General features: G+C 38.5%; 1 protein-coding gene across 2 annotated transcripts in view; it reads left to right on the top strand.

Moving 5' to 3' along the window:
* The window catches only part of LOC111874590, a 74,296-nt gene that overhangs the window by 38,528 nt on the left and 24,497 nt on the right, over nucleotides 1–11,271 (top strand). For both annotated transcript variants that reach the window (XM_033755517.1, XM_033755518.1), the window contains exons 8-9: nucleotides 3,763–3,950; nucleotides 9,713–9,917. In XM_033755517.1, coding sequence (XP_033611408.1) covers nucleotides 3,763–3,950; nucleotides 9,713–9,917 — 393 coding nt within the window. The remainder of the gene's footprint in view (nucleotides 1–3,762; nucleotides 3,951–9,712; nucleotides 9,918–11,271) is intronic.

An 11,271-nucleotide genomic window follows, 5' to 3' on the forward strand; every position in this document is an offset into this window, starting at 1 on the left:
TGATTGATATACATGGTATATGCATATTTATTGATGTTCACTTTTAAACTAGTCACATAAGTGTTTTGGCCATTGAAACATGTCTGTCATGTTGACTATCAGTTGCCTACAGATACTGTAAGATTTTCTGTATTATCAGCTGCGAGGATTCTATTTGTAGCTCTCCAAAATTTGTGTGGAAAATACAATCCTGACATTATCAACTTATAAAGTAACTCTTCTGTAAATATGCAAGCATTTATAAGACAGTTGTTTGCAGTTGTTCAGTAAGTGTATTAAACTGAATGATTATGCTGAATACAGTGAGATGGCCATTTAAAGTTTTCGTTTGTACTAGTGAATTTAGATGCTAATTGAGGAAATCTTAATTGGAGAAGGACATTATTGACTTGCGATAATTACGATTAAACACTCAGTGAAAAAACCTTTATACTGTTGTGATCAAGGGTTGGATGAGAGGTAGCATAATCCAGAACATTTGCAATATATTTGCAATTAATGGAAATACATTTCTTCTCTGGCCTGAAGAGATGAAAATTATCTTAAATATCAAACAAGGTGTTCTCCAACATGGCTGACATTGCTTCAGGAATGCAGTTGATCAGAATGTCTCAGGTGGTTTGCAACATATGGCATCCTTAATAGAGCACCACAGATTATTGACAGTTGCTGTGTATTGGCCACTTTGCCCCACCCCATATTCAGTACATGCTCAGTTGTTATGTGTACATATTTAGTAATGTAAACAGTAGTTGAGATATTGCAGAGTGTACAGTGATTTTGAGAAAATGTAAAGGAAAAGTGTGAGTTAATAATTATTTCTCAGAGGTTGCACATTCCATAACTTTAGAAATGGTGGTGAGCTTTTGATAACTTTTTAATTGGTAAAATTGTATTGCTTGAATAAGCTAGTGAGTGGTATACATTACCAGTGGCCTGAGTAGATACAAGTGCTCTCATCATGCATGGCTAAGAAGATGGTGGGGCAATGGCTATATTAATACTTTTTTTGTTGTCATTTAGTGAAATTATAGAGTTGGTTTTCAGTATTGTAGGTTATGTTTCTCTATCATAGTGATTTTTACTGGATCACTATTAGATATTATCTGTATGGAAACTAATGGAACAGAGACTGTTCGAGAGAGTGTGTATTGTTTGGAGTTAAATGAAAACCCCGTGCTTGATAGTAGTTATGCTAAAGATCTGCACTTTGTACTTTAATAGTTCATGCCATTTTCAAGTTAGAACAACAACAGTGGACTTTGACATGTTTACAATGTTGACTCATAGTTAATTATGTGGGTTTTTATTCATGTCACATTTCTCTTTATTGTCACATGCAAAACACATGTTATCCATATCACTGTTCTGCTTGGTAGCAGCTTCCAGTGACAGACATTCCCCTTCCTCCAGATTCCTGAACTGTCCCTCGCCTCAGCTACCAGCTTCTGCAAGTCTCTCTTGGCTCTTTTTTAGACTCTTGATTTGGAATCTACTCAGACTGACTGACTCTCTCACTCCCAGGCTGGGGCCATCTCACACCAACCTCCTCTTCTAGCTGCCATCTGAGGACTCCTCTCTTTGCTAATGGCAACTGGTCCTCTTTATATAGCCTTGGCATAGACCCCACAAAAACACCTCTCCCAACAGTTATTCTGTTGATGACATAGCTCTCAGCACAAACCACATAGAAAACACCACTTCCCACAGTTACTCCACTGCTGCATTCGTGTCTGTTGGGGTGACCACATGATTGCTGCTGAGCCATTCCCTAGCAACGGCTGTCTCTGCTGGTTTCACAGTTCTGGACGTCAGCATACATGTCACATTATATTATCTGATTTGAGGACCAGGGAGGGATTTATATTTGTGGTGGTTCACACTTTTGAAATATCCTCCTTGAAATATGCTTACATTATGATTTGCTGCTATGTTAATGGTGAGATAACGTTGTCTTCAGAGTGTAGAAGTAAGTTAATCAAAATGAACCGGGTGATGGTACTAAGATTTATATAGTGTGGGATGTCGATGGTCTAATAGACAACCACGTAAAAAGTTTGCGGGCCCTGAAAAGGGCCATTTGTTTGGCTGTGTTTGCGCTAGTAGCGTTTGCTGCTTTGTAGCAGACCAGGCCTTTACGGCCATTCAGCTGGTCTGGCTGGCCGGTGATGCAGTGCTGCGTGCACTGGTAGGAACAGCTGCCTATGGTGTGGCAGATGGCAGAGCCGTTGTCTCGGCATGGTTGCTGGAGAGCTGTTGCTGCTTTGTGATGCCAAAGTAGCTGCGTTAGCTGTCTTAATCATAGTGAGGATGATCAAGGAACTGATGATAGCGTGTTTTGAGCTCCGCTTTTTATACCATGCTTGTTGGGCGGAGCTAAAGTTGCAGTTGTGATTGTGAGCACTGATTGGCTAGCGCACGTGATGATTTACAGGTGGGCTGGACATCGAGTGCTGTATAAATACAAGTGCTGGCCGCAATGTGGAGGCGGGATCGAATACCTCCACCGTGACCCTGCGAGTCGTAGGAGGCGACGAAAAGGGAAGTCTCAAATCTGAGACAGTAAAATATGGTCACGAGTCCCAACGGACTCAGACTCGAGAAAGACTGCACTGGCAAGGACCAGCAGCATATACAAAAGGCAGACCTGCCCTCATGTCAAAGAGGGTACCACATAAAAACAAGACTGTAAATGCCAGTCAGTTCAACACCAAGACTTACTGACTGACTGACTGACAGTCAGTTGCAATGTGACTTGGCTTGAGCAGAAGTTGAATGCTGTCTGTTAGACAGACGAAGCCGCGTGTTAGTATGTGGGGGTTCCCACAATAGAGTGCATGTATTTTATAGCATGAGAAGATAAAAGATCGCATGCCATAAAGGAATTGATAAATAATGTTCAGATTAAAAATCTTTAATGAAGATGTATATTCTAATTATGAAAAAATGAATGATATGACTTCGCAGCCCAGAATATGGAACTTCATTATGGAATCCTTAACCATTGGCATATTTTATTAATGCCTTTTGATAGGTGCGTGAGGTTGACCACACCCCCAGCATGTGCCAAGGTTAAGAAAATGTGTGTCTATACATCTACTCCCCCATACGTCCTCATGGCATAGTGGTTAATTAGTTAAGCACAGGGACAACTTTATCTTTCGATAATACTGTTTCTAAAATCAAATTAAGTTTTGTAGTATCCTGATTTTTTAATTTTTGGCATTGGGAAAAGAGTATTTTGTCATTGCCTTGATGTTTTAAGTACTTATTCTTCTAAATGCTCAGCAACACTTTATTGCTAGATTCTTGCATTTTTTAGAGAAAATTATGTTCAGCTAAGCATCAGTTATTTTCATGGGTGTAAAAAGTAGCAAACTCAGATGTTGGGGATAAGAGATAAAAAGTCCATGCATACAGGAAATGTTAGTGAAAGGGTGTTTAGATGTAATTTCACTTAAAGTCATTTGAGGAAACAAAGCTAATACAGTTGGTATTGTGTAGTAATTTCCACTAACTTTTATGTTTTTCTAAAGTGGTAAAAGGAAATCTTAAAGAAAAAGAACTGTTAATCCATGTGCTTGTGTTTTGTTCCTTTCAGTTGTAATGAGTCATTATGTATCTAAGTCTGCCTAACGGTGGTATTGCATGTTCATGATACAGGTATTTTCCTGGAAATTTGCCACTTTGAAACAACGGAACTATAGATTTGTTCGAGAATGCATAATTTGGTTTTAAAAGGTGTGTTTGTTATGTTTTCAGGGTCCCTCTGAAGGCTGTATTCTACACAATGGCCACCATAATAGCACTAGTCCTTCACTGCCAGTGTTGAGGCATTTACGCCCAGAATTTCGTGCTCAGTTATCTTTAGGACCTTCAACTAAGAAACTATATGAACGTAATGCTGATACATCTGCTGTTGAAGAAGACATTACAGACATACCTAAGCGGTAAGACAGAAGTAAAGCAATCAAAGCATGCAAAAAATCATGATTATTTGCTTCTACGAGTAATATTAGATTGTGTAAGATTTGAGGTTTTCACGGCGGTGACTATGAAGAAAGCAGTCTTCTGGGATGTGGCACCGTGTAGATGTGGTGTTAACCGACGTTTCAGAGGAATGTATTGCCTCAGTCTTCAGGGTAGAAGTTGCAAGCGAAGAGACAGTGGGAACAGGTGCAAGCAGACTAACATTGGAAATAAACGTTGTTTAACACCACATCTACATGGTGCCACATCCAAGAAGACTGCTTTCTTAATATTATATTGTTCTTTTGCATTCTTGTAATAGTTTTCATTTTGATAGAAGTGTTTTGCAGTTATTCTATTATAGCTAGAAGAAGTAAATTTTGTTTTGAGTTTTGATATTTTATTTTTAAATATACCAACCTTATGGTAGGATTACACTATAGCATGTTCTGGTTATAATAATAATAATAACAATAACAACAACAATAACAACAACAACAATAACAACAATAATAACAACAATAACAATAATAATAACAATAATAATAACAACAACAACAATAATAATAACAATAATAACAACAATAATAATAATAATGACGACGACGACGACAAGGATGATGATGGAGCATATAAGTACTTGGGAATAGAAGAGAACCACCAGATAGAACACAAGAAAGAGAAAGAAAGGTTGAAGAAGGAGTATGTAAGAAGACTAAGATTGATTTTGAACACAGAGCTGAATGCAAAAAACAAAATGCAAGCAATTGGATCATTGGCAGTACCAGTACTGAGATACAGTTTTGGAATTATTAACTGGCACAAAGAGGAAATACAAAAATTGGACAGGAAAACAGGAAAAATGTTAACTACCTACGGACAGCATCACCCAAGAGCAGATATAGACCATCTGTATGTTCCTAGAAAAGAGGGAGGACGAGGCCTGATAACAGATAGAGGCGGAAACCTAGCGGAATATATAGAAGGAACAGAAGATCAACTTATGAAAATTGTTAGGACACACCAACGCAACACAAGTTCTTCGCCTAACACAGCCCACAAGCACACGAATTTTTTTACAAAAAAAGGCAATAGCTCAGAACACAAAAGAAAAATGGGAAAAGAAAAGAATGCACGGACAATACCCACGCAGCTTAGATGACACTCTGGTGGATAAGGAACAGACCTGTCGATGGTTGAAATTTGGAAGCATTAAAGGGGAAACAGAGAGCTTAATCGTAGCAGCTCAGGACCAAGCAATCAGTACAAACTATTTTAAGAAAAAAATATTGAAAGAAGAGATCGGAAGTAAATGTCGACTGTGTAAAGAATATGAAGAAACTATAGACCATTTAACATCAGGATGTCCCGTTTTGGCGAAGAACGAAAATATAGTAAGGCATGATCCAAAAAAATCCAGTCATCCAAACTAGAACCCGTAATTTCATCATGTATTCCTTCCTACATGTGACAGTAATAATTCATGTCACCCATACAGATGTAAAAAATCAGCTGTAAATTGTTTAATTAGTCATATGAACATATACCCACTTACCCAAGAAAATGAAGACCAGGAACAGATAATCATGCAAGAGATACTAAAAATAGCGGGTACAAACAACAAATCATATGCCAGAAACAAAAACATAAACCTCCCACCAATGTCCCACATGATACACAGAAGACAAATTGGCCCACCTTCACATACTGCGGTGCAGACACGAGAATTATTTAGAATTTATTTAGAAATATTATAAAAATAGTGTACGGAACTACAAACACAATAAAACACCATCTAAAATCAAGGGACAAAACATTAGACACATACAGTTTAAGTGGAGTAAATCAATTGAAATGCAATGAATGTCCACTCAAGTATGTCAGGCAAATGGGATGTACGTTTAAAGTTTGATATATGTTATTGTTATTGGAGGGGGTGGGTTTCCCCATGTGCCCTACCAGTTTGATCTATTGTGCGTCCCCTTATGATCTTCTACCAGCCTCTATACCCTACCGGTACTGGTGCTTACCATCAGTCCCTACTCAGCCAGTGAGGTCGGCCTCTAACGGCTCAGAGGTATCTCGATGCTTCCCCCATCTACCAGAGGCGTTAGAGACTACTGTTGGGCGGGAAATGTCCTTAATTTGGCTCAATGGCCTCCTTTGGAGACATGAGGTTCTTTTACGTTCCGTAAAGCTATGACACGGGACCCACGGCTTAAAGTCCCTTCTGGAGGACTTGTTCCCTGAATTTTTCCGCCCTTAAAAATTCCATGACCTCCGTCGGGTTTGAACCCGCGTACCTTGAGTCATGAGGTGGGAACATTACCCCTTGACTACGGAGGCCGCTAAAGTTTGATATAAGGAACACGTACACATACTGAAATTAAACGGGACACATCAGCTGTTGGTCTGTGGTGATGATGTGAATCTACTGGGTGATAACATAGGTGCCATAAAGAAAAAACAAACTTTAACTGATGCTCAAGAAGGGCTCAGCTCCATGAAAGAGTGAGTGGGTGAGAGTGAATAAAAACATAACCCCACAATTAAAAATACCCCAATGTAATCCCCATCACTGCCCCACACAACCCACCCTCCATGCACCACACACCACATAACAATCATTAGGTACACATGACAGCAGAAATAAGCAAGCTGTTTAGACAAAACCGCAATGTGAACACTAAAACATAAAAACAGGGGGTCTCTTTGCACACAACACAACATACATAAGCGAGTAAGCACAATAACTAATAAACCAAAGAAAGTTGAAACACAATATAATCACATATAGATAACATATACACATACTGTTGTTATGGTAAAAACTTACCATATGTGGAAAACAAAACTGCTGGGGTGACATAAAGAAAGCACTTAGGAGTCCACTGCATGATACATAGGTAACTACTTCACACCACATTACACATACTGCACAGCTCTTTAAAGGAATATATTGAAACATATTATAAATATTGTATAATTCAATTTCAGATATGGTAAAGAAGTAAACAAATGCGATGGAGACTCCCAGAAGGGCTTCCTTACGTTGTTTTCGCCTATGCCTTACCATCTAATGATGACCATAGCAAAATCTGACAAACCTAAAAACTTCTAGTATTTAAGCTGATTTAAAATCAATCTTAAAATCAAAGCATAATTTTTGTACTTAATTTTTAAGATTAAAAATATATTCATATTAATCCAAACCATATATTTAATTTTAATTTTAAGCTTAATTTTAAAGATGTATTTGTTAGATTATGTTTGAACAAAAGGGTGTGTTCATGAAAACAAGTTGTGAAATATTGTAATAGTATGGATCCATGTAGACTGTCCCATAAACGCTATTTTATGATAGTTGCCTGCCAGAATAAAAGGAAGTGACCACAATTAAAGAATGAAAAGTTACTGCTAATTCAGTAGCATATATACAAGGTGGTTCAAATATGACTGGGACTGTTTTTTTTTTTAAACCAAAATTGCAAAACACTTACTTGCACATGTCAGTCTTCATCGTACTCCCCTCCGGCGTCAACACATTTTTTCCAACGTTCTGGAAGCATCCTGATGCCCTTTTCAAAAAAGTTTTGTGGTTGGCGGCGTATCCACTCCCGAACATTCTGGATGACAGCGTCGTCCACAAACCACATGCCTTGCAAGTCTGATTTGAGCCTTCCGAACAGGTAGAAATCACTTGGTGCCAAATCGGGACTGTATGGCGGATGTGTCAGAAGGTTCCATTTCAATTTCAAGAGGGTTTCCATTGTTGTTTTGGCTGTATGGGGGCATGCATTGTCTTGAAAGAAGGCTACCCGCTTACCACCTCTCTCCTGCTTCGATCGGATCTTTTCCTTCACGTCTGTTGCCAGGAGGTCTGAGTAATAAGCTGCATTGACGCTTCTGGCATCTGTCAGAAAGTCTACATGGATAACCCCCAGCCAGTCCCAGAAGAACGTTGCCATCACTTTTCCTGCCGAATGGCTCTTCCGCGCTCTCTTGGGTTTGGGAGAACTGGTATGCCGCCACTCGCGTGATGATTGCTGGGACTCGGGAATGAAGTAGTGCACCCATGTTTCATCGGTGGTCACTATAGACTTCAAAAATGCATCACCTTCGTCTTCAAACTGCTGTAGGAGACGAGTGGCAGCTTGTATGCGCACCATTTTGTTCACGTCCGTCAAAGTGCGTGGTACCCACCGTGCATTCACCTTGCGATAGTGCAGGTGGTATTTCATGATGTCTTCTACACTACCAACACTGATGGACAGCATTGCTCCAAGTTCCTTGATAGTGATGCGCCTATTCTCACGAATAAATGCGTCTGCATGATCAATGTTTGGCTTGGTGACGGATGTTCGCCCCCCGACAATCACGCAGTTCATTCTCCACGCCCTCTCTGCCCTCTCTGAAGCACTTACACCACTCAAACACACGGGTCCGTGAGAGACATTCTTCCCCATACTGTTGTTGGAGTCTGTGGTGAATTTCAGTGGACTGGACGTTTTCTCCAACGAGGAATTTGATCACAATGCGTTGTTCCACGCTCCGCAGTACCTTCTGTTCACTCATCACTCTAGCAACTTCCAGACAGGACTGAACAGGTTCTAACCCTAACAGGAGGGAGGGTGGAGGTTGTGGCTTCACTCTCTCAAGGTGTCACAGCTGTTGCGCAGTGTGGCTTATTTACAAAAAAATCAGTCCCGGTCATATTTGAACCACCTAGTATTTCCTGGTTCATCACAGTTGCTTGGCATTCTGTGAAGAATAGAGTTACTGCTTTATTAATTGTATACATGTCTTAAATAGATACAGAAAATATTGAGGAATTCTGTTTTTATTTAAAATAAAATATTACATGATATAGTGACACTAGATGTGCCTTTTTCATATAAAGTTCTCTTAAAAATGGGAACTGTGGTAATGTCACGTAATAGAAAAAGAAGTCACAAATCCTGCATGGTTGAAGCCAGAAATGTGCAATATGTGTTTGTTTTTCTGCAGTGTGTTGCATTACACTCCCACAGTCAAGAAAGTGGCACATGTTTGATACCTCTAATGATAGTGTTAATGGAAAAGACCAAACTCTCTCATGGCATGAATGGACATTCATTTTAGAAGTTGTCACCATGACATCGTATGTAGAGTATACTGCTTCCTGGTTGCATCCTCAGGCCTATATTCTTCCTTTTGACATGGTACTGTTAGTGAATATCTCCCAGGTCTGCAGTGTGGATTCATGTGTTTGATTTTAATAGTTGAGTTGTGTTATCATGATATAGGAAATAGTATGGAATGTTGGGCTTTGCTCGGATGAGTGAGTTATGCAAGTTTGTATAATTTACACTCTCATTTACACATCTGTGTTTAATCACTGATTCATATACAAGGTGCACTGTGTCCCATGAATTAACACCAACAGCTTATGACATTTGGTTTTTAACAGGCCTGACCATAACTGATGTGTGTTAATGACGTTTATGCTTCTTCACACATACAGAGCAGTGAAAATTTTGTTTGTTCTTTCACGCATATCTTTTAGAAAAAAATGGCATAGATTGTATGATGATTAGAGTAAGGTGAATATGTATATTATGTCTGCTTTTAAATAATTTTGTTGCACACTGTTGATTTTGAAGGAAAAATAAAGTGAGAAATGTGAGTAGTTTATTTCTGAAGGAATGATTTATATTTTTAAGTGCATGAATACATTATGTTATTGTTTTCTTTATTGTTCTAGGTCTACAGCAGAGGTTATACCACTTCAGCAGCAAATTTCAGTAGAAAGCTTGACAGAAAGCCTCACAGACCTGCAGCCTGCAGCACCTGAAGTAGTTCTACCCATTGAACAGTCTCAGGCAGTTTCCAGTCTGCCGGCTGAACAGTCAGAAGATAGTGTAGATCCAGTATCTCTAAAACACAAGGATGGACATTATTTCTTGAGGGTAAGATATTTGAACAGTTGTCTTGGCTTTGTCAAAGGTTTTGTATGTTAAACTCTCTTCTCTTCTTTCACTGCAGAAGTAGTGCTTTCTTTTTCAATTTATTTTTGAAACAAGAATGAGTTCAGGAATGTTCATGAACATATCCATTATAAAAATACATACTATATATCTGTCTCTGTACAGTGTAAGGATGTATGTATATACAAATTATGTAAGAATATTATGGATGTCTGCCTGACATAATGATCATTGGTATTTCATGCTTCCATGGAACTGGCAGTTTACATGTAGTGTATATCATTACTGTTTATGTCATATGTCAGAAATCTGTCACTAGTGATGTGATGAATACTGGTATTTTTAGTTATGCATTGTAAGGTGGACAGTTACTGGAAATTATGCAGTGCATTTTAATCTGCCTGAGGTCCTAAAAGCAATAACAAGGAACTCTGGTAATGGCACAACTTTATGTGGTTATACACACATACACACTGAGAAACTGACAGTCAGATTTTTCTTCATTGTTTGTAACACATATCATAACTGTTTTGGTACAGAGTCAGCATTTGACTGTGTTTTCTGCAAGTCTTCTTGTTACTTCTTTCATTAATATACCATGATTTGAGATAACTGAACAGTCTTTTAGCTTTCGTGTGTTTTCATAATTTATGGCATTGAATTCAAAGCCTGCAGTGTGTGAAAGTTCATATTCATATTTTTATTGGTTTCAGATATCCACATTTTGCAATACAGCCTCCAGATATAGAAGAAGTCAAATTATTTTATAAAAGTCAACAATACTATAATATTTAACTACATACACAAATTGTGTACATGTCCAACATACCATATAAAACTATATTAAAAATTTAAGACAACATAAAATTTCTCAACAGAGTAACTAATTCAGTCCATTTCACATCAATCAGTCAATCAATCAATCAATCAATCAATCAATCAACCAATGCATTCTTCCTTCCTCGTCAAATCACTGTCATAGGAAAACGTTGCATACACATTTTTAAATTGTTTCATTTTGGTCCGTTACACTATTATACATAAAATCAATACAAAGTCCGTCGAGTGTAACAATGTTTTTTAGGTCACTTCTTTCTCACTCTTGCCTTACATGTTTCGGTTTTAGTAAAACCATCTTCAGAGGCACATGGTACTAACAAGAAAACACTGGCGTTGTTTAACTGTACACAGTATATATGCTGTGTGGGCACTGCTACAAATGTCGATGTGTAAAAGCACAACACTAGCTTGGAGTACTGAATGCACGTACAGAATGCACGTTCAACCTTCGCATTCCATCCGAAGTTGCCCTCGCGTTAAAACATCACTATTAAAA

Source organism: Cryptotermes secundus, unplaced genomic scaffold, assembly GCF_002891405.2.
Source record: "Cryptotermes secundus unplaced genomic scaffold, Csec_1.0 scaffold1394, whole genome shotgun sequence".
In the NCBI taxonomy this organism is placed as follows: domain Eukaryota; kingdom Metazoa; phylum Arthropoda; class Insecta; order Blattodea; family Kalotermitidae; genus Cryptotermes; species Cryptotermes secundus.